The following is a 24,238-nucleotide window of genomic DNA, read 5'->3' on the forward strand; positions in this document are numbered from 1 at the left end:
CGGACCGTTTTCCTTGGAAAGACGAAAGCTGAGAGGAGATTTTGATAGAAGTTTCCAAAACCATGAGGGACCTGGTGAGATTGGATGGGGAGAAGCTGTGGTTGTTGATAAAAGGATTGAGGAGGAGGTGGCGCAGATCTGAAGGAATTTGCAAAAGAGACCACTGTGGTGTGAGAGAAACCTTTCTCACTTTGTGAGGGGTCCAGGACTGGAACGTGCTGTCTGCATATACTGCGGAGGCAGATTTTGGGCGGCACGGTGGCACAGTGGTTAGCACTGCTGCCTCACAGCGCCAGAGACCCGGGTTCAATTCCCGCCTCAGGCGACTGACTGTGTGGAGTTTGCACGTTCTCCCCGTGTCTGCGTGGGTTTCCTCCGGGTGCTCCGGTTTCCTCCCACAGTCCAAAGATGTGCAAGTCAGGTGAATTGGCCATACTAAATTGCCCGTAGTGTTAGGTAAAGGGGTAAATGTAGGGGTATGGGTGGGTTACGCTTCGGCGGGTCGGTGTGGACTTGTTGGGCCGAAGGGCCTGTTTCCACACTGTAAGTAATCTAATCTAATCTAATTCAACTGAGGCCTTTAGTATTATTGGGTCGTTTGGATAGAAAAAACAGGGAGAAGGCGGGACAGTCACAAAATCCTGATGCTCCTTCAGAGAGCTGGAGCAGCCTCCTCTGCACCATTCTAATCCTATGATCAGTGGAATTTGGTCACGAGGGTTACTGGAACATGTGCCCAGCCCAGACACTGCGCCTGTGCCTCACGGTCGTCTCTGGTCAGGGCCGCAGTCTCAGGGGGTGGAGAGGAAGCCCTGTGTGACAGGGCCCGGGGTAGCACGGCGTGTCAGGGCCGCAACCTGGGCTCCCGGATCACTCCTGGGCGCAGGGGAGGCGGCTGGGGTGGAGAGGGGGCTTGGTGGGTGAGGGGAGACGCTGCATCTCCTTCCATTTCCTAAAGGGGGCCCTGACTTCAGAAACTCTCGTAAACGCTCTCGTAGGTCTCTTCCTCAGCCTGAGGCTGCATGTTCTGAGCACCCTGAAAATAAGGAGCAGAGAAAGACAGAGTTAGTGTCTGACTACTCAACCAAGAGCTCTACGTGGCTGCGAACACTCCCGAGGGGCCCACAGCCTTTTCCCCGGAGAAGGAGTGCTGACCATTGCGGACGATGCGAATCCCAATCCCAGGGAGCAGTGAGACTGGGAACGGTCCCATACAGGCCTCAGGCTCCTGTTCCCAGCTGGGAGTCAGGAGGAAGGAAGTCCCCAGCTTCCCTCTCCTCTGCTCCAGGACCAGCAGGCTGATCAGAGCTAGAGGTGATTGCCCACGTGAAGTGCTCATGACCCTCTGTGCCACAAGCCCATTGGTCAGTTCATGAGAGGCACTCAACATGTCCACTGGATGGGCTTTCTGTATTCGCTCATGCATCACTGGCTGGCTCCACGTTTATTGCCCGTTCCCAGTTGCCCGCTTGAGAAGGTGGGGGTGAGCTGCCTTCCTGAACCGCTGTAGTCCATCTGCTGTGGGTTGACCCACAATGCCCTTAGGGAGGGAACGCCAGGATTTGGACCCAGCGACAGTGAAGGAACAGGGATATTTTTCCCAAGTCAGGGTGGTGAGTGGCTCGGAGGGGGTACTTGCAGAGAGTAGTATTCCCAAATATCTTGTCCTTCAAGGTGGGAGTGGTCGTGGGTTTGGAAAGTGCTGTCTGAGAACCTTTGGTGAGTTTCTGCGGTGCATCTTAGAGATGGTACACACTGCTGCTACTGAGTGTCAGTGGGTGAGGATTTGTGGATGTGGGGCCAATCAAGCGGGGGGGCTGCTTTCTCCTGGATGGTGTCGAGCTTCTTGAGTGTTGTTGGAGCTGCCCCCCCATCCAGGGACAAGTGGGGAGTTGACCAGGGGCTACAGCCTTTGCACTCTCCAGAGCTTCCAAACGTTTCTGGATATCACATGGAGCAAACTAAATTGGCCGGAGACCGGTATCTGTGATGCTGGGGACCACTGGAGGAGGCCGAGATGGACACTGCTGGCTGAAGATCGCTGTGAGAGCTTCAGCCTTACCTTTTGCCCCAATGTGCTGGGCTCCTCCATCATTGAGGATGGGAATACTTGTGGAGCCCCCTGTTCCAGTGAGTTGCTTAATCGTCCATCACCCCATTCACGACTGGATGTGGCAGGACTGCAGAGCTTAGATCTGACCCGTTGGTTGTGGGACCGCTTGGCTCTGCTTATCTGTTTGGCATGCAAGTTGTCCTGATTGGTGGCTTTACCAGGTTGACACCTCATCATCAGGTATGCCAGGTACTGCTGCTGGCATGCCCTCCTGCATTCAACCATTGGGACCACTGGGTCTCCCATAATGAAGACATACCCCAATGACGACTGGCCCTGTAAGGGAGCCCCTTATCCTGAAACTGATGTGAACTGGGAACGTTTCAGCACAGTCAGCGAGAACCTTAATGTGGTTGGGAAGAGAGATAATGTCACCGGAACATTCTGTCTCGCACCCCTCAGGACGCAATGCAAAAATAACTTCGATACCACCTCAGGAGAGAATGGTTGTCAAGTCCATTCTGATTGGCTGAGGCATTGCCTTGGAGAAAGCAACTGACAACTATAGTAGCCAGTGGCCTACAGACACGGTGGGCTGAAGGGCTGTACTGTTCTGTGGTCTAGAGGGTCCTCAAGCTCTAGTTTAATTGAGAAGAAGGTACGGGAAGTGACTATCTTTCGTTTAGAGACAACAAGTGACTGAATACAGAGGTAATGAACTATTTTCACTTGTTTGCAATGATACATTGACATACTGTGACCCACCCTGTACAAGCGAATGTGTGTTCACCAAGGATTCTGGGTAATCCAAGATGGAGGGCAGGAAAAAAATCATGGTTGGAAGAGCTGCTCCTTTTTATTTTTTGCTGAGATATTTTCAGAGTTGGAGCTGACTTCCTTGAATTCCTGGAGTAGGAATTACCGTTTTATAAGCTGTGGCGCTGTTTTGAAACTTTGGAAAAGAAGATCAAAACAACGGTGCTGAAAAGAGGAAGAGAGAGAGAGAGAGAGAGAGTGAGCAAGGACCATGTGGTAGGTTAAATAAAAAAAGGATCAGTGAACCTGCACAGCTGTCTGACCAAGCAGTGGACTTTCAAACATTTAAGAGGCATTTGGATGGGTATATGAATAGGAAGGGTTTGGAGGGATATGGGCCGGGTGCTGGTAGGTGGGACTAGATTGGGTTGGGATATCTGGTCGGCATGGACGGGTTGGACCGAAGGGTCTGTTTCCCTGCTGTACATCTCTATGACTTTATGACACTAAGCCCAGCACCTTGTTTGAATTATCGATGAGCACATGGAGACTTGTTGCTTTTTCCAACAGCCATTAAGAGTTGACTTTGCAGGGTGTAAATTAGTGGGAGAGTTTCAATTTTGGTATTCTTGTGACAGTCCTGATGAGTGCAAGATGACTGACAGTGATGACTCAGGGAGAGAAAGTTAGACAAACCGTTGATGCTTTATATCTCCGAGATGAGGCTTGGGCCTTGGATCTGTCGTCGTCGAGGGAGCTGTACACAGATACCTCATGTTTCTGCAGAGCCTACACAGACAGAGGACAAACTGTCACTTCATCTTGCCGCAAACACTCGGGTGAACAAGTGCCAAATGGATGAGTAATAATTAGAGAACAAAAGGGAGGATTAAATCACAAGAAAAGGGAGAATGAGATTACAGACCGGGCAGCCTATCTTCGGAGGGACCAGGGCGCGGATACCTGTACACGTTAAACCCAGCACCATGAGCAAGGGCCTGAGGGAATCCTTACAAATGTCCGTCTGGCTGCCACCCATCAGGAAGCTCGGATTCCCGCTTCACCTCGTTGCAGGGTCAGCGGAGAGCAGCCTCCAGACGGAACGCGTGTGCACGTGGAACAGAGGGAGCCTGACAGAACACGGCACCACTCAGTACGAGAGAACCAGGGGCTCTGCTGGCTCACATTATACAGTGGGCACCCTGAACACTGACACAGCACACACTCCCACTCACACCCGATCCTCGCACCCCTCCCCCTCCCCCACCGGGACCCCCCTGTGAATACTGACAACCCCCCCCACCCCCCACCGGGGATCCCCCTGTAAATACTGACACACTCCCCCCTCCCCCCCCCTCGGGGATCCCCCTGTAAATACTGACACACTCCCCCCTCCCCTCGGGGATCCCCCTGTAAATACTGACACACTCCCCCCTCCCCTCGGGGATCCCCCTGTAAATACTGACACACTCCCCCTCCCCCCCGGGGACCCCCCTGTAAATACTGACACACTCCCCCCTCCCCTCGGGGATCCCTCTGTAAATACTGACACACTCCCCCCTCCCCCCGGGGATCCCCCTGTAAATACTGACACACTCCCCCCTCCCCTCGGGGATCCCCCTGTAAATACTGACACACTCCCCCTCCCCCCCGGGGACCCCCCTGTAAATACTGACACACTCCCCCCTCCCCTCGGGGATCCCCCTGTAAATACTGACACACTCCCCCTCCCCCCCGGGGACCCCCCTGTAAATACTGACACACTCCCCCCTCCCCTCGGGGATCCCTCTGTAAATACTGACACACTCCCCCCTCCCCCCGGGGACCCCCCTGTGAATACTGACACACTCCCCCCTCCCCCCGGGGACCCCCCTGTAAATACTGACACACTCCCCCCTCCCCTCGGGGACCCCCCTGTAAATACTGACACACTCCCCCCTCCTCCCCTCGGGGACCCCCCTGTAAATACTGACACACTCCCCCCTCCCCCCGGGGATCCCCCTGTAAATACTGACACACTCCCCCTCCCCCCCGGCGACCCCCCTGTAAATACTGACACACTCCCCCCTCCCCTCGGGGACCCCCCCTGTAAATACTGACACACTCCCCCCTCCTCCCCTCGGGGACCCCCCTGTAAATACTGACACACTCCCCCTCCCCTCAGGGACCCCCCTGTAAATACTGACACACTCCCCCCTCCCCCCGGGGACCCCCCCTGTAAATACTGACACACTCCCCCCTCCCCCCGGGGATCCCCCTGTAAATACTGACACACTCCCCCTCCCCCCCGGCGACCCCCTCTGTAAATACTGACACACTCCCCCCTCCCCCCGGGGACCCCCCTGTGAATACTGACACACTCCCCCCTCCCCCCGGGGACCCCCCTGTGAATACTGACACACTCCCCCCTCCCCTCGGGGATCCCCCTGTAAATACTGACACACTCCCCCCCTCCCCTCGGGGATCCCCCTGTAAATACTGACACACTCCCCCCTCCCCTCGGGGATCCCCCTGTAAATACTGACACACTCCCCCCTCCCCTCGGGGATCCCCCTGTAAATACTGACACACTCCCCCCTCCCCTCGGGGATCCCCCTGTAAATACTGACACACTCCCCCCCTCCCCTCGGGGATCCCCCTGTAAATACTGACACACTCCCCCCCTCCCCCACCGGGATCCCCCTGTAAATACTGACACACTCCCCCTCCCCCCGGGGACCCCCCTGTAAATACTGACACACTCCCCCCTCCCCCCCGGGGACCCCCCTGTGAATACTGACACACTCCCCCCTCCCCTCAGGGACCCCCCTGTAAATACTGACACACTCCCCCTCCCCCCCGGGGACCCCCCTGTGAATACTGACACACTCCCCCCTCCCCTCGGGGATCCCCCTGTAAATACTGACACACTCCCCCCTCCCCCCGGGGACCCCCCTGTAAATACTGACACACTCCCCCCTCCCCTCAGGGACCCCCCTGTAAATACTGACACACTCCCCCTCCCCCCCGGGGACCCCCCTGTGAATACTGACACACTCCCCCCTCCCCTCGGGGATCCCCCTGTAAATACTGACACACTCCCCCCTCCCCCACCGGGATCCCCCTGTAAATACTGACACACTCCCCCCTCCCCCCCGGGGACCCCCCTGTGAATACTGACACACTCCCCCCTCCCCTCGGGGATCCCCCTGTAAATACTGACACACTCCCCCCTCCCCTCGGGGATCCCCCTGTAAATACTGACACACTCCCCCTCCCCCCCGGGGACCCCCTGTAAATACTGACACACTCCCCCCCTCCCCTCGGGGATCCCCCCTGTAAATACTGACACACTCCCCCCTCCCCTCGGGGATCCCCCTGTAAATACTGACACACTCCCCCCTCCCCCCGGGGACCCCCCTGTAAATACTGACACACTCCCCCCTACCCCCGGGGACCCCCCTGTAAATACTGACACACTCCCCCCTCCCCCCGGGGACCCCCCTGTAAATACTGACACACTCCCCCCCCCCGGGGACCCCCCTGTAAATACTGACACACTCCCCCCCTCCCCTCGGGGACCCCCCTGTAAATACTGAAACACTCCCCCCTCCCCTCGGGGATCCCCCTGTAAATACTGACACACTCCCCCCTCCCCCCGGGGATCCCCCTGTAAATACTGACACACTCCCCCCTCCCCTCGGGGACCCCACTGTAAATACTGACACACTCCCCCCTCCCCTCGGGGACCCCCCTGTAAATACTGACACACTCCCCCCTCCCCTCGGGGACCCCACTGTAAATACTGACACACTCCCCCAACCCCCCGGGGACCCCCCTGTAAATACTGACACACTCCCCCAACCCCCCGGGGACCCCCCTGTAAATACTGACACACTCCCCCAACCCCCCGGGGACCCCCCTGTAAATACTGACACACTCCCCCAACCCCCCGGGGACCCCCCTGTAAATACTGACACACTCCCCCCTACCCTCGGGGACCCCCCTGTAAATACTGACACACTCCCCCAACCCCCCGGGGACCCCCCTGTAAATACTGACACACTCCCCCCTCCCCTCGGGGACCCCCCTGTAAATACTGACACACTCCCCCAACCCCTCGGGGACCCCCCTGTAAATACTGACACACTCCCCCCTCCCCTCGGGGACCCCCCTGTAAATACTGACACACTCCCCCATCCCCCCGGGGATCCCCCTGTAAATACTGACACACTCCCCCCTCCCCCTCGGGAACACCCCTGTAAATACTGACACACTCCCCCCCTCCCCTCGGGGACCCCCCTGTAAATACTGACACACTCCCCCATCCCCCCGGGGATCCCCCTGTAAATACTGACACACTCCCCCCTCCCCTCGGGGACCCCCCTGTAAATACTGACACACTCCCCCATCCCCCCGGGGATCCCCCTGTAAATACCGACACACTCCCCCCTCCCCCCCCCCTCGGGAACCCCCCTGTAAATACTGACACACTCCCCCCTCCCCTCGGGGACCCCCCTGTAAATACTGACACACTCCCCCTCCCCTCGGGGACCCCCCTGTAAATACTGACACACTCCCCCCTCCCCCCGGGGATCCCCCTGTAAATACTGACACACTCCCCCCTCCCCCCGGGGATCCCCCTGTAAATACTGACACACTCCCCCCTCCCCCCGGGGACCCCCCTGTATATACTGACACACTCCCCCCTCCCCTCGGGAACACCCCTGTATATACTGACACACTCCCCCCCCCCCCCCCGGGACACTCTCTGTAAATACTGACACACTCCCCCCTCCCCCCGGGGACCCCCCTGTAAATACTGACACATTCCCCCCTCCCCCCGGGGACCCCCCTGTATATACTGACACACTCCCCCCTCCCCTCGGGGATCCCCCTGTATATACTGACACACTCCCCCCCCCCCCCCCGGGGACACTCTCTGTAAATACTGACACACTCCCCCCTCCCCCCGGGGACCCCCCTGTAAATACTGACACACTCCCCCCTCCCCCCGGGGACCCCCCTGTAAATACTGACACACTCCCCCCTCCCCTCGGGGACCCCCCCTGTATATACTGACACACTCCCCCCTCCCCCCCCCGGGGATCCCCCTGTAAATACTGACACACTCCCCCTCCCCCCCCCCCGGGGACCCCCCTGTAAATACTGACACACTCCCCCTCCCCTCGGGGACCCCCCTGTAAATACTGACACACTCCCCCCTCCCCCCCACCTCGGGAACCCCCCTGTAAATACTGACACACTCCCCCTCCCCCCGGGGATCCCCCTGTAAATACTGACACACTCCCCCCTCCCCTCGGGGATCCCCCTGTAAATACTGACACACTCCCCCCTCCCCCCGGGGATCCCCCTGTAAATACTGACACACTCCCCCCTCCTCCCCTCGGGGACCCCCCTGTAAATACTGACACACTCCCCCCTCCCCCCGGGGACCCCCCTGTAAATACTGACACACTCCCCCCTCCCCCCGGGGATCCCCCTGTAAATACTGACACACTGCCCCCTCCCCCCGGGGATCCCCCTGTAAATACTGACACACTCCCCCCTCCCCTCGGGGACCCCCTGTATATACTGACACACTCCCCCCTCCCCTCGGGGACCCCCCTGTAAATACTGACACACTCCCCCCTCCCCTCGGGGACCCCCCTGTAAATACTGACACACTCCCCCCTCCCCTCGGGGACCCCCCTGTAAATACTGACACACTTCCCCCTCCCCCCCCCCCGGGGACCCCCCTGTAAATACTGACACACTCCCCCCTCCCCCCGGGGATCCCCCTGTAAATACTGACACACTTCCCCCTCCCCCACCCCGGGGACCCCCCTGTAAATACTGACACACTCCCCCCTCCCCTCGGGGACCCCCCTGTAAATACTGACACACTCCCCCCTCCCCCCGGGGACCCCCCTGTAAATACTGACACACTCCCCCCTCCCCCCGGGGACCCCCCTGTAAATACTGACACACTCCCCCCTCCCCTCGGGGACCCCCCTGTAAATACTGACACACTCCCCCCTCCCCCCGGGGACCCCCCTGTAAATACTGACACACTCCCCCCTCCCCTCGGGGACCCCCCTGTAAATACTGACACACTTCCCCCTCCCCCCCCCCCGGGGACCCCCCTGTAAATACTGACACACTTCCCCCTCCCCCCCCCCCGGGGACCCCCCTGTAAATACTGACACACTCCCCCCTCCCCCCGGGGATCCCCCTGTAAATACTGACACACTCCCCCCTCCCCTCGGGGACCCCCCTGTAAATACTGACACACTCCCCCTCCCCCCCGGGGACCCCCCTGTAAATACTGACACACTTCCCCCTCCCCCCCCCGGGGACCCCCCTGTAAATACTGACACACTCCCCCCTCCCCTCGGGGATCCCCCTGTAAATACTGACACACTCCCCCCCCCCCCCCCCCGGGGATCCCCCTGTAAATACTGACACACTCCCCCTCCCCCCCGGGGATCCCCCTGTAAATACTGACACACTCCCCCCCTCCCCTCGGGGACCCCCCTGTAAATACTGACACACTCCCCCCTCCCCCCGGGGACCCCTCTGTAAATACTGACACACTTCCCCCTCCCCCCGGGGATCCCCCTGTAAATACTGACACACTTCCCCCTCCCCCCAGGGACCCCCCTGTAAATACTGACACACTCCCCCCTCCCCCCGGGGATCCCCCTGTAAATACTGACACACTTCCCCCTCCCCCCAGGGATCCCCCTGTAAATACTGACACACTCCCCCCTCCCCCCCCCCTCGGGAACCCCCCTGTAAATACTGACACACTTCCCCCTCCCCCCGGGGATCCCCCTGTAAATACTGACACACTCCCCCCTCCCCCTCGGGATCCCCCTGTAAATACTGACACACTCCCCCCTCCCCTCGGGGATCCCCCTGTAAATACTGACACACTCCCCCCTCCCCTCGGGGATCCCCCTGTAAATACTGACACACTCCCCCCTCCCCTCGGGGATCCCCCTGTAAATACTGACACACTCCCCCCTCCCCTCGGGGACCCCCCTGTAAATACTGACACACTCCCCCCTCCCCTCGGGGACCCCCCTGTAAATACTGACACACTCCCCCCTCCCCTCGGGGATCCCCCTGTAAATACTGACACACTCCCCCCTCCCCTCGGGGATCCCCCTGTAAATACTGACACACTCCCCCATCCCCCCGGGGATCCCCCTGTAAATACTGACACACTCCCCCCTCCCCTCGGGGACCCCCCTGTAAATACTGACACACTCCCCCCTCCCCTCGGGGATCCCCCTGTAAATACTGACACACTCCCCCCTCCCCTCGGGGACCCCCCTGTAAATACTGACACACTCCCCCCTCCCCTCGGGGATCCCCCTGTAAATACTGACACACTCCCCCCTCCCCTCGGGGACCCCCCTGTAAATACTGACACACTCCCCCCTCCCCCCGGGGACCCAACTGTAAATACTGACACACTCCCCCATCCCCCCGGGGACCCCCCTGTAAACACTGACACACTCCCCCCTCCCCTCGGGGACCCCCTGTAAATACTGACACACTCCCCCCTCCCCTCGGGGACCCCCCTGTAAATACTGACACACTCCCCCCTCCCCCCGGGGATCTTCCTGTAAATACTGACACACTCCCCCCTCCCCCCGGGGATCCCCCTGTAAATACTGACACACTCCCCCATCCCCCCGGGGATCCCCCTGTAAATACTGACACACTCCCCCCTCCCCTCGGGGACCCCCCTGTAAATACTGACACACTCCCCCCTCCCCTCGGGGATCCCCCTGTAAATACTGACACACTCCCCCCTCCCCTCGGGGACCCCCCTGTAAATACTGACACACTCCCCCCTCCCCCCGGGGACCCAACTGTAAATACTGACACACTCCCCCATCCCCCCGGGGACCCCCCTGTAAACACTGACACACTCCCCCCTCCCCTCGGGGACCCCCTGTAAATACTGACACACTCCCCCCTCCCCTCGGGGACCCCCCTGTATATACTGACACACTCCCCCCTCCCCCCGGGGATCTTCCTGTAAATACTGACACACTCCCCCCTCCCCTCGGGGATCCCCCTGTAAATACTGACACACTCCCCCAACCCCGCGGGGATCCCCCTGTAAATACTGACACACTCCCCCCTCCCCCCTCCCCCCCCCCCCGGGGATCCCCCTGTAAATACTGACACACTCCCCCCTCCCCCCGGGGATCCCCCTGTAAATACTGACACACTCCCCCCTCCCCTCGGGGATCCCCCTGTAAATACTGACACACTCCCCCCCCCCCCCCGGGGATCCCCCTGTAAATACTGACACACTCCCCCCTCCCCCCGGGGATCCCCCTGTAAATACTGACACACTCCCCCCTCCCCTCGGGGATCCCCCTGTAAATACTGACACACTCCCCCCTCCCCCCGGGGATCCCCCTGTAAATACTGACACACTCCCCCCTCCTCCCCTCGGGGACCCCCCTGTAAATACTGACACACTCCCCCCTCCCCCCGGGGATCCCCCTGTAAATACTGACACACTCCCCCCTCCCCCCGGGGATCCCCCTGTAAATACTGACACACTCCCCCCGCCCCCCCGGGGACCCCCCTGTAAATACTGACACACTCCCCCCTCCCCTCGGGGACGCCCCTGTAAATACTGACACACTCCCCCCTCCCCTCGGGGATCCCCCTGTAAATACTGACACACTCCCCCCTCCCCTCGGGGACCCCCCTGTAAATACTGACACACTCCCCCCTCCTCCCCTCGGGGACCCCCCTGTAAATACTGACACACTACCCCCTCCCCTCGGGGACGCCCCTGTAAATACTGACACACTCCCCCCCTCCCCTCGGGGACCCCCCTGTAAATACTGACACACTCCCCCCTCCCCTCGGGGACCCCCCTGTAAATACTGACACACTCCCCCCTCCTCCCCTCGGGGACCCCCCTGTAAATACTGACACACTCCCCCCTCCCCTCGGGGACGCCCCTGTAAATACTGACACACTCCCCCCTCCCCTCGGGGATCCCCCTGTAAATACTGACACTCCTGATGAAGGAGCGATGCTCCGAAAGCTAGTGCTTCCAAATAATCCTGTTGGTCTATAACCTGGCGTTGTGTGAGTTTTAAATTGATCCTTTCAGACACCGCAGCCACACCTTTGTCCTTCTTCATCGCTTGCCATGTTTAGACCTTAACGATATTTTGTGACAGGTAAGGACACAGGCTCACCACTCTGCTGTGTGGAGGCTTTTCTCCTCATCTAAGTCCTGAAACATTCACCCTTTATCCTTAAACTATGACCCGTAACCAGGAGACTCCCGCACCATCGGGAGCAGACTTCCTGCATCCCACCTGTCTCGTTCTGTTAGATCTCCTCATTCTTCTATGGTCTAGTGAATACAGTCCGAACTGACTCAATCTCTCCTCATACTTCAATCTTGCCATCCCAGGAATCGAATTGATAAACTTTTGCGGCACTCCCTCTGTAGCAGGAACATCCTCCCTCGGCTCAGGAAACCAAAACTGGGAACAATACTCTGGCTGTGGGCTCACTGAGGCCCTGTACAACTGCAGCGAGATATCCCCGCTGCTGTCCTGAATCCTCTTACTCTGAAGACCAACATACAGTTTACCTGCTTTACTGCCTACTCTATCATAGAATTCCCTACAGTGTGGATGCAGGCCATTCAGCCTATTGGATCCACATTAACTCTCCTACCCAGACTTTCCCGAGCCCATAACCTTGCATTTTCCCCATGGCTAACCCATCGAGCCTGCACACCAAGGGGCAATTTAGCCTGGCCAATCCACCCTAACCTGCACATCTTTGGATTGTGGGCGGAAACCCACGCAGACACGGGGAGAATGTGCAAACTCCACGCAGACAGTCGCCCGAGGCTGGAATCGAACCCGTGTCCCTGGCGCTGTGAGGCAGCAGTGCTCGCCACCGTGCCTCTGCACACTTCCTTTCAGTGACTGGTGTGCAAGAACACCCAGGTCTCATTGAAGATCCCACCCTCTCAATTTACAGCCTTTCAAATAATAATCTGCCTTCCTGCTTTTGCACTCAAAGTGCATAACTTCACATTCATCCACGCATTTGCCAACTCACTCAGCCTGCCCCACTGCACACTCCTAGCCTCTGTTACTGTGTACACAACATGCCTCAAACTGTAGTACTCCTGTGAATGGTACCTTACCATGTAGGCATCCTCAGTTGGAGGTGCCCCTGTGCTCTCTGTTCTGGCATTTTGCTGCGATTCAGAGTTCAGTGGTTTCTGGAAAACAGGGAAATCTGAGGTCAGGAATATTTTTCATGATTCTTTTAACATGGAACCCGTGTGCAGCTCAGTAAAGGCAAATTAACTTTAGTACAAATTCCACACCGTAAATCCTGTGGAACTTTCTTCAATCCTAACATACATGCTTCAGGGGAACAACTTTCAGCTTCAGGTATGCAAGTCTTAAACAGTAAGGTAAGTTTAAACAAAAACATGGGACTGAGAAACTGGTAAATGACCTTCCGATAATTAATTCACAGGGTTGTCCATACTGACAGAAAACCATGCAACAAGTGATTGCTCTGAAATGTCTCTGTGGAGACGAGATGTTGACAGTTATCCTTATAACAAATTCAAAATCAGTGCTAAACCAGAAAGCTTTATAAACAGGTGTAAGGAGACAGCCTGGAGAGAATTAATTTTGATAGAGATACAAACTATTCAGGTCAGTCCCTGAATCAAAGGGATTTGGAAGGTGAAAGATAATCCGTTCAAGTTTCTGTTTGGAATATCCCAAGACTGCCACATTGCCAAGAAGGTGAGTTATGGAGGTTAATGAGGTTCCTTTATATGACATAGTTTTGTATGTTTTGAAGACAGAAGTGAACTGTTCAGCTAGAAACAGTTACAGCTCCCTGGATTGAGTAAAAGAGATAAACTTCAGCCAGGCCTGCACATTAAGCAGAGAAAATACTAACTTCACTGTTCAAAGCACCAACATGAACGAGAGCTCAGACTCGGTTTGAAGATAGCATTTCTGAGGGAGGAGAGGCTGGAAGATTTGATTAGCTTGGAGCGAGAGGGGAAAAGAAAAATCTCCAGTCGCCCTCAATGTGAAAACTGTTCAGCTTAAAGACAGAAGAGAGAGAGAGAGAGAGAGAGAGAGAAAGGAAATCTGCCAAGAATTGCTGTGGATCAGGGGTAACAGGAAGCGAGTGTTTTTGAATTTGTATCAAATCATTGCCCAGGAATTGTTTTCAGTCTGGAACCACCCTCCCTGGGCTTCCAATGCAGCTATGACCAAGTTTGAAGTTAGTGGCGAGAATACTCTGTTAGAAGCTGAGAAACAGCCAGAGACTTTCTGCGAGCTGGGGGAGTGGGGGAGGAGGAGGGGAGTGCAGGGAATAATGGAAAAAAAAATGTTGACTTCGGGATTTGCCTTTAAATAGAGTCATAGACTCAAACAGCATGGAGTCAGACCTGTCGGTCCATCTCCTCCATGCTAACCACAGATCCTAAATTAATCTAGTCCCATTTGCCAGCAGTTGGCCCACATCCCTTTAAACCCCGCCTATTCATGTACCCGTTCAGACACCTGTAAATTTTTTTTTTTGATTAGATTCCTTACAGTGTGGAAACAGGCCCTTCGGCCCAACAAATCCACACTGACCCTCTGAAGAGTAACCCCCCCCCCCAGACCCATTCCCCTACATTTACCCCTTCACCTACACTACGGGCAATGTAGCATGGCCAATCCACCCTGACCTGCACATTTTTGGACTGTAGGAGGAAACCGGAGCACCCGGAGGAAACCCACGCAGACACGGGGAGAATGTGCAAACTCCACACAGACAGTTGCCTGAGGCGGGAATTGAACCCGGGTCCCTGGCGCTGTGAGGCAACAGTGCTAACCACTGTGCCACCTTGCTGCCCATTGTTGTAACTGTACCAGCCTCTACCAGTTGGAGTTTTGCTTTGGTTTAAATGCGACGTAGAAGTAATTACCCAAAACATTTTGCTTATTTTGAGTGTTTGCTTTACTTAATCCTCAAACAGTGAAATATTTTCATTTTTCCATTTTAGAGTGGCCTTGTCCTCTCATTAAATCACTTGGTTTTCAATTTAGTCTTTAATGATCACTATGAGGATTGTAAAATATTGATTATAAAGTACAATTCTTCCTGGGGAGTATGGATCACAAACTGTAATGTGCCAGTCAGGCGTGTTGGTGACCTGATCTTCCCCCATTCCACTCCATGGCTTTGGTTCGTGCTGCTGATAAAGGTGGCTGAAATGTTTGGTTCTGTTTTTCTCATGGGCTTCTGATAATAAGAAAAGGAGGGCAGAGCAGGGCTGATTTATTTACTGCCTCCCATCAGCACAGAGGGAGTGCCACACTATCAGAAACAGCACCTTCAAAATGAGGCCCTGTAACTGCCCACCCTGCCACCCAGATATCGAACACCCCCCTCGACACATTTTCCACTCGAGCAGGGGAGTTCTCCTCAATGATCTAAGACAGCTTTTCTTCTGCTGAGAATGTGTATAGGGTACAAGCAAGCCGGGAAAGAGTTAAGTTCTGAGTTTTGTGAAACAAGAGGTTCAGCTGAGCATGACTCAGATCAGATAAGAACTTACAGTTAGCAATGGGGTGCTGGAGGCAAGGGTAATGGGTTAACAAAGTGGAAAAGCATTCATTATGTTGGGCTGTTTAACAAGATGAAGAACGATTCAAGTATGTAACAAGGTGAAAAGTATTCATTATGTGAAACCAGTGTGCGACAGTCTCGAACATAGATATAGAGCGAGAGGAGATAGGTTCGAAACGGAGCTGAGGGGAAGCTACTTCTCCCAGAGGATTGTGAATCTATGGAACTCACTGCCCCAGAGTGCAGTGGAGACAGAATCAATCAACAGATTCATGAAAGAAATGGAGAGGTTTCTGATGAAAAGCAGGATAAAGGGGTATGTGTAGCAGGCAGGAAAGTGGGGTTGGGACCAGGATATGAAAATGTGTTGCTGGAAAAGCGCAGCAGGTCAGGCAGCATCCAGGGAACAGGAGAATCGACGTTTCGGGCATAAGCCCTTCTTCAGGAAGGCTTATGCCCGAAACGTCGATTCTCCTGTTCCCTGGATGCTGCCTGACCTGCTGCGCTTTTCCAGCAACACATTTTCAGCTCTGATCGCCAGCATCTGCAGTCCTCACTTTCTCCTGGGACCAGGATATGTTAAACATGGGCACATGTTAAATGGCGCAGTCAGGTGAAGAGAAAGTTCTTCACACAGAGAGTATCACCCGATTGGAATTCTATTCCCCCCCCCCCCCACAAGAGGATGCTCCATTGCTGAACAGATTTAAGGCAGGGATCGACAGATTTCCAATCTCCAGGAATCAGGTAGGGAGAGTGTGGGAAATTGAGGCAAAGTCAATGTGTGGCCATATATGAATGGCGCAGGAGGACTGAAGGGCTGAATGGCCTCTGATCTATGTTATTGGAAACATAAATCTTTCTTCAGACATGCTTTCTGAGAAGGGAAAGCCAGTCACAGTTGGAAAAGAAAGTTCCAGTAGTTTTGCAGCGCTGCTGTGATGCATTCTGGTTGACCCAGGCTCAGATGTGCCATCCGCAAATCCTCCCGATTTCTCCCTCCAGGGCAGGGTGTCGTGATCCACAATATGGCCAATGGATTGGGGTTGTGGGGGTGGTGTTTCTGGTACACATGACCCTCCGCACTTACCTGAGCCTGTGGCACTGGGTTCAGATCAGCAGCTTTCACCGGGTGAGCTTTACACCGGGCACATGTCTGAAATAGAAAGAAGATGTCTGAGCTTCACTCTCTTCCCTTCTACAGGGTCTGACCATTCAGCCCTTCCTCCCTCGGGCGTGTGTCAGTTTTCTCTGGAAGGCGCAGTTTGCTGCTGCCTCTCCAGATCCCCTCACTTTCTCGATTGATCTCCGTGATCTACTGCAGATCCACGTTCCAGTAGGTTCCACATGACAGACGTTCAGAGCTTGTTATCCAACCCACTGGATGGTCTCCCAAAACCTTAACCCATATCCAACTCGACTGCCTCTAATTTTGGGATAATCCAAGTTTCTCAGTCTGTCCAGTCCTGGGATAATCCCAGATACCCAGTTACACTAATCCTAGGATAATCACAGTCACAGAGTCTTGGAGTCACAGACTTATACAGCATGGAAACAGTCCCTTCGGTCCATCCAGTCCATACTAATCGTAATCCCAAACTAAAATCGTCCCACCTGCCTGCTCCTGGCCCATATCCCTCCAAACCTTTCCTTCTCATGTCCTTTTCCAAATATCTTTTAAACATTGTAACTGTACCTGCGGCCACCCCTTTCTCTGGAAGTTCATTTCACACGTGAACCACACTCTGTGTAAAACATTTGCCCCTCATATCTTCTTTAAATCTCTCTCACCCTCAAAATGTGTCCCGAGTTTTGAAATCCCCCCCATCCTAGGGGAAAGGCATCTACCATTCAGTCTATACCTCTGATTATTTTGTAAACCTCTGTCAGGTCACCTCTCAACCTCCTATGCTCCAGTGAAAAAAGTCCCAGTCCAGTCAGCTTTTCTTTGTAACTTCAGCTTTCCAAACCTGGCAAGGTCCGGTAAATCTCTCCATCTTTAATAACATTCTTCCTGTATCTAGGCGACCAGAACCGGACACAGTGTTCCAGAAGAGGCCTCATCAATGTACAACCTCAACGTGACATCCCAACTCCTACACTCAAAGGTCTGAGCGACAAAGACAAGGGAGCCAAATGTCTTCTCTCTAATCCTGGGATAATCTCAGTCTCCCAATCTCTCCCTAAACCTGGGACGATCCAATTTTCCCAGTTTCGCTAATCCTGGGATAATCCCAGTCTCTCTAATTCAGGACATTCCAAATGGGAGTTGTGATTCCTGTCAGACACTAACCTTCCTTTTGACGAGAACCACCGATGTAGCAGCCACACTGTACAACGCCAGGATGATGCAAATGGTCCCGAGGATGTACTGCAGGGTGAAAGACTTCTCCATATAAACAGCATCTGGGATTGGGAGAACAAACACAGTAATGACAGCAGGCAGCGTGAGGTTCAGAGAGTGTCACGGTCACCGTCTGCTGGTCATGTCCTGATGCGGGAACTCACTGCAGGAGATTATACAAGGATGGAAACTGAGGTAAAGGAGAGGGACTGCAGCAGTTAGAATCAATCTTCTTTGAAGAGGTGGAGTTTTTTTTTGAGGAAGCTACCAAGAAGATTTGATGAGGACAGAGCAATAGACTTTGTTTACTTGGATGTTAGCAAAACCATCAGCAAGGTTCTGTATGGTAGACTAACTAGTAAAGTTAGGTCGCATGGGATTCAGGGGGAGCTTGAGACACAGAGTCAGAGAGATGTACAGCACAGATGCAGATCCTTCAGTCCAACTCGTCCATGCCGACCAGATATCCCAACCTAATCTAGTCCCATTTGCCAGCACTCGCCAACTGGACACAAAATTGGCTTCAATGACAGGAGAGACCGAGAGTAATGGTGGAGGGTTGTTTTTCAGATCGGAGGCCTGTGACCAATGGTGTTCCACAGGGATCGGTGCTGGGTCCACTTTTGTTTGTCATTTATATGAATTATTTGGATGAGAATATGGAAGGTTGGGTGAGTAAGTTTGCGGATGACACCAAAATTGGTGGCCATGATTCGGAGATGCCGGTGTTGGACTGGGGTGGACAAAGTTAAAAATCACACAACACCAGGTTATAGTCCAACAGGTTTAATTGGAAGAACTAGCTTTCGGAGCGACGCTCCTTTATCAAGTCAACCACCTGATGAAGGAGCGTCGCTCCGAAAGCTAGTTCTTCCAAATAAACCTGTTGGACTATAACCTGGTGTTGTGTGACTTTTAGCCAAAATTAGTGATACTGTGGACAGTGAAGAGGGCGATCTAAAGAGATCTTGGTCAATGGGGTCAATGGGCTGAGGAGGGGCAGATGGCGTTTAATTTGGATCAATGCGAGGTAGTACATTTTACTAAAACAAATAGGGGCAGGACTTACACAATTATTAGATCGGCTTGAGATAGGGGTTCAGGTACATAATCCTTTGAAGTGTGTGTGATATATAGACAGGAGGGTTAAAAAGGTTTATGGCATGCTTGCCTTCATTGTTCAATCCTTTTGAGTGTAGGGAGTTGAGACGTTGTGTTAAGGCCTCTTCTGAAGAACTGTGCCCAGTTCTGGTCGCCCTGTAAGGGGAAGGATATTATTAAGCTGGAAAGGGTTCAGAAGAGATTTACCAGGCTGTTGCCAGGAATGGAAGGTTTGAGCCATATAGAGCAACTGGAATAGGCTGGGACTTTTTTCATTGGAGCGTGGGAGGTTGGCGGGTGACCTTACAGAGATTTATAAAATTATGAGGGGTACATATAATGGTAGGTGTCTCTTCCCTCGGACGGGGGATTTCAAGATCCGGGGGCACATTTTTAAGGTGAGAGGAGAGAGATTTAGAAAAGGTATGAGGGGAAAATGTTTTACACAGAGTGTGATTCACGTGTGGAATGAATTTCCTGAGAAGTGGTAGATGTAGTTACAACGTTTAAAAGATACTTGGATAAGGACACGAGTGGGAAAGGTTTGGAGAGATGTGGGCCAGGAGCAGGCAGGTGGGACTAGCTTAATTTGGGATTATGTTCGGCATAGAGTGGTTGGGCCGAAGGGTCTGTTTCTGTGCTGGGTGACTCTCTGACCATTTGTGGGGTAAAACAGTGAAAGATAACAGAGAGGGGTAACAGTGAGGGGTGGAACAGTGAGAGGTTACTGTCCTCGGTATAACAGGAGGACGTATAACAGGGAGGAGGAACGGTGAGGGGTAAAATGGTCAGGGGTATCAGAGAGGGGTGACAGTGAGGGCTAAAACTGTGATGCCAGTAACAGTAGTGCCACGGTGACTCAGTGGTTAGCACTGCTGCCTCACAGCACCAGGGACACGGGTTCGATTCCAGCCTCGGGCGGCTGTCTGTGTGGAGTTTGCACATTCTCCCCCTGTCTGTGTGAGCTTCCTCCGGATGCTCCCGTTTCCTCCCTCAGTCCAGAGGTGTGCAGGTCAGGGTGGATTGGCCGTGCTGACTTGTCCCATAGTGCACAGGGATGTGCATTGGTCATGGAGAATGCTGGGTTATGGGGATGGGTGGGATCGGAAGGTTGGTGTGTACTTGATGGGCTGAATGGCCTGATCCCATACTGTGGGGATTCAATGATCCCCTTATGGGGAGTAGGTTGGGTCTGTGCTCATTGGAATTAGAGGAGGGGGAGGTGACCAGAACCGCACAACCTTCTTTGAGGGATGTTACTGTGGAGGATATAAAACCAACTGGATTTAATAAGAACAGTATCCCTCCCTCTGCTCCTTACGTTTCACTTGGAGCAATGTCCCTGATGTTGTTCTGGTGGAGTCTGTGCAGTAATAGACACCGCTGTGGTCTGTGTGATTCACTGTCAGCTCCCAGTCCACCCTGACACGGGGTTCAACTGCCTGGCCTGAGATACGGTAGACAGTGCATTCCTGACGGTCCTTGTAGAGTCGCACTGTGAACTGGACAGGAAGTGGTGGCGAGGAAGTCAGGTTTGCCGGCTGGTGTTTGAGCTGGCACCGGTACTCACACGTAATCTTCACGCTCTCGTTTAGCACGGCTACTATCATTAATTCTTCCTGCTTGATCTGACATCTCAGGTCCCCCTGACCTTGAAAGGAGAAAGGTAAAAACAATGACTGCAGATGCTGGAAACCAGAGTCTAGATTAGAGTGGTGCTGGAAAAGCACAGCAGGTCAGGCAGCATCCGAGGAGCAGGAAAATCGATGTTTCGGGCAAAAGCCCAACATTAGGAATACAGGCAGAGACCCTGAAGGGTGGAGTGATAAAGGGGAAAGCAAAGGCTTGTGGTTAGACCCCCACTGCGTCCTCTTGTACGAGAGCGTTGGGCATGGCTCCAGCCCATCCTGAGGGGATGAACTCTGGAGGTCGTGGGCTCACTCTGTCTCACCAGCTCGAACCCCTCGCTGCCAGGGGTCAGCCTCTGACCGGGATGGGTCCACCTCCCACAGTGGGGCAGGGGGAGGGAGGTGGGGGGGGGGGGGGGGCAGTTTGCCGAAATACTTCTCAAAGACTTCCTTCCTGAGGGGGATAGGCACCATCCAAGTTCAACCCACTGTGGGGGTGGGGGGGAGATTTCTGCTCATTGCTGTCTTTTTGGGAAAGGGATAACATTTGAGAAAATACACCAAGTGGCCTGACTTTCATGTTAAGATGAGGAAGACACTGGGGGGAGGGGTGTAGGGCAGGTGGCAGTAGAAGGTTGGCACGATATAAAAGCACCTGACTGGAAAACAGGAAGCACTTGTCTGATGTAGGGTGCACTGCAGTTTCACTTCCTGACTATTCAACTACGGCTGGCTTCATGTCCGACTAATGATCAGTCACGCACCAGGGCTCGATAAACGCTTGCAGGTTCATTCATTTTTTTTAAAAAATTCACTTGTGCGACATGGGTGTCACTGGCTGGGCCCAGCTTTTATTGCCCGTCCCTAGTTGCCCCCTTGAGCTGCCTTCCTGAACCCCTGCAGTCCATCTGCTGTGGGTTGTCCCACAATGCCTTTAGGGAGGGAATTCCAGGATTTGGGCCCAGCGACAGTGAAGGAACAGGGATATATTTCCCAAGTCAGGGTGGTGAGGAGCTTGGTGGGGAACTGGCAGGGGGGGTGGTGTTCCCATGGATCTGCTGCCCTTGTCCTTCTAGATGGAAGTGGTCGTGGGTTTGGAAGGTGCTGTCTGAGGGTCTTTGGTTGATTTCTGCAGGGTACCTTGTAGATGGTACACACTGCTGCTACTGAGTGTCGGTGGGGAGGGGAGTGGATGTTTGTGAATGCGGTGCCAATCAAGCAGGGGGGGGGGCTGCTTTATCCTGGATGGTGTTGAGCTTCTTGAGTGTTGTTGGAGCTGCCCCCATCCAGGGCAAGTGGGGAGTATTCCCTCACCCTCCTGACTTGTGTCCTGTAGATGGTGGATAGACTTTCGGGTGTCAGGAGGGGAGTTACTCCCTGCAGTATTCCCGAGTCTCTGACCTGATTATGCAGTGAATCCAGTTAAATTTCAGGAGAAAGTGAGGACTGCAGATGCTGGACAGTCAGTGCGGAGCTGGAAAAAGCACAGCAGGTCCGGCAGCATCCAGGGAGCATGAACCCTTCATCAGGAATGTGGAGGGGAAGGGGGCTGAGGGAGCTTTATTAAAGCAATAAAACACATTTAAAGCGACGATGCAGTGAGGTGATTGCTTTCGGTGTGAACAACCATTGGCACACAATCACAGCATTGTATACACACAGCACATGGATAACTTAAAGATGACCTCTCTTAAAGGCCAGTTGCAAAGCCAGCTGTATCCGTTGTGCTGAACGCTGGCCTGCTGTTCAATCACTCACTGCGCAGAAATGGTGTGGAAACATTCAAGAGGAGGGATTATCTGAAGAAGTCTTCATCAGTGCAGTCTGTGGGTTAGAGGGAGCAATCCAGCTGGGTGATGGTGAGGTGGGACACGCAGTAGCAGCTGTCTGTCTCAGGACAGAAGGAGAGGGTACACTGCCCATCTGGCAGCTCACTGTCCTGTCTGATTAATGAAAGCCCCATGAAAGTGGATATTTTCCAGAACTCAGAAATCCCGCTCTGTAGCTGACAAACAGCTGTGTGACCGGACCCTGCAAGATTTCAGCCTGAGGTCAGTAATATTTACCTTTCTGTCACCGCGCGCCCCCGGGTGTGTAAGAGTGAGGTTTGCGCCGACGTTAGAGATCAGGAAGACTGAAACGTGATACTCAGTGCCGACTCCATCCCCCAGCTTCTAACGCCATCCTGTGTCTTTTCTGAGGTGGAGTCAGTCTGTTCACAAGATGAAAGTGAGGACTGCAGATGCTGGAGATTAGAGTCAAGGTCAGAGTGGTGCTGGAAAAGCACAGCAGGTCAGGCAGCATCCGAGGAGCAAGAAAAGGAGGCAGGGAGCCTCTAGCAGTGGAGAGATCTCATTCCCGATGAAGGGCTTTTGCCCGAAACGTTGGTTTTGCTGCTCCTCGGATGCTGCCTGACCTGCTGTGCTTTTCCAGCACCACTCTGACCTTGACTCAGTCTGTCCACGCTCTAGTTGAGGGTAATTAGGGATTGGGCAATAAACTTTGGCCAGTGATGCCTGTGAGCTTATGGCTGGATATAGAAGACACTGGTCCCCAGATGAGGTTCCAGTCTCATATATACACCATCTCTAAGACCCTCCTACTTCCACCATCACCTGACTTCACTCCTGCTCAGCTGATTGGCTGCTAAAATCATGATTCAGGGCTATGCCAGACATGAAAATTCCAATGCCCTCCTGACTGATCTCCCACAGTTTACCTTCCTGTGTATTTGAAACTGTCATAGAATCATGGAGTCAGACAGCACAGAAACAGACCCTTCGGTCCAACCAGCCCATGCTGACCATTATCCCAAGCTAAACTAGTCCCACCAGCCTGCCTCTGGGCCATACCTCTCCAAAGCTTTCCTACACATGGACTTATCAAAATGTCTTTTAAATGTTGCAACTGTACCTACATCCACTACTTCTTGGGAAGTGCAGTCCACACACAAACAATTCGACTCTCTCTGTAAAACATTGCCTCTCTCCTTTGTTTTAAATCTCCCTCCTCTCACCTTTGAAAAGTGCCCTCTGAGACTCAGAGAGATGTACAGCACGGAAACAGATCCTTCGGTCCAACCTGTCCATGCCGACCAGATATCCCAACCCAATCTAGTCCCACCTGCCAGCACCCGGCCCATATCCCTCCAAACCCTTCCTATTCATATACCCATCCAAATGCCTCTTAAATGTTATAATTGTACCAGCCTCCACCACATTCTCTGGCAGCTCATTCCATACACGTATCACCCTCTGGGTGAAAAAGTTGCCCCTTAGGTCTCTTTTATATCTTTCCCCTCTCATCCTAAACCTATGCCCTCTAGTTCTGGACTCCCCCACCCCCGGGAAAAGACTTTGTCGATTTACCCTATCCATGCCTCTCATGATTTTATAAACCTCTATAAGGTCACCCCTCAGCCTCTGACCCTCCAGGGAAAACAGCCCCAGCCTGTTCAGCCTCTCCCTGTAGCTCAGATCCTCCAACCCTGGCAGCAGCCTTGTAAATCTTTTCTGAACCCTTTCAAGTTTCACAACATCTTCCCGATAGGAAGGAGACCAGAATTGCACACAATATTCCAACAGTGGCCTAACCAATGTCCTGTACAGCCGCAACATGACCTCCCAACCCCTGTACTCAATATTGTGGTTCTGTTCCCCGAGCTGGGAATTTGTGTTGCAGACGTTTCGTCCCCTGTCTAGGTGACATCCT

At 54.1% G+C, this 24,238-nt stretch overlaps 1 protein-coding gene across 1 annotated transcript in view; it reads right to left on the bottom strand.

Moving 5' to 3' along the window:
- Nucleotides 1-415: 415 nt before the first annotated feature.
- Nucleotides 416-24,238, bottom strand: part of LOC148141455 (uncharacterized) — a 35,232-nt gene continuing 11,409 nt past the window's right edge. The window contains exons 2-7 of the mRNA XM_087978396.1: nt 20,221-20,550; nt 17,748-17,860; nt 16,545-16,610; nt 13,005-13,082; nt 3,506-3,598; nt 416-1,036 (exon numbers count right to left, since the gene is read on the bottom strand). Coding sequence (XP_087834522.1) covers nt 971-1,036; nt 3,506-3,598; nt 13,005-13,082; nt 16,545-16,610; nt 17,748-17,860; nt 20,221-20,550 — 746 coding nt within the window. The 3' untranslated portion in view covers nt 416-970. The remainder of the gene's footprint in view (nt 1,037-3,505; nt 3,599-13,004; nt 13,083-16,544; nt 16,611-17,747; nt 17,861-20,220; nt 20,551-24,238) is intronic.

Source organism: Chiloscyllium plagiosum, unplaced genomic scaffold (genome assembly GCF_037043375.1).
Source record: "Chiloscyllium plagiosum isolate Xiang-an unplaced genomic scaffold, Cpla_swu_hap1 HiC_scaffold_33, whole genome shotgun sequence".
In the NCBI taxonomy this organism is placed as follows: Eukaryota; Metazoa; Chordata; class Chondrichthyes; order Orectolobiformes; family Hemiscylliidae; genus Chiloscyllium; species Chiloscyllium plagiosum.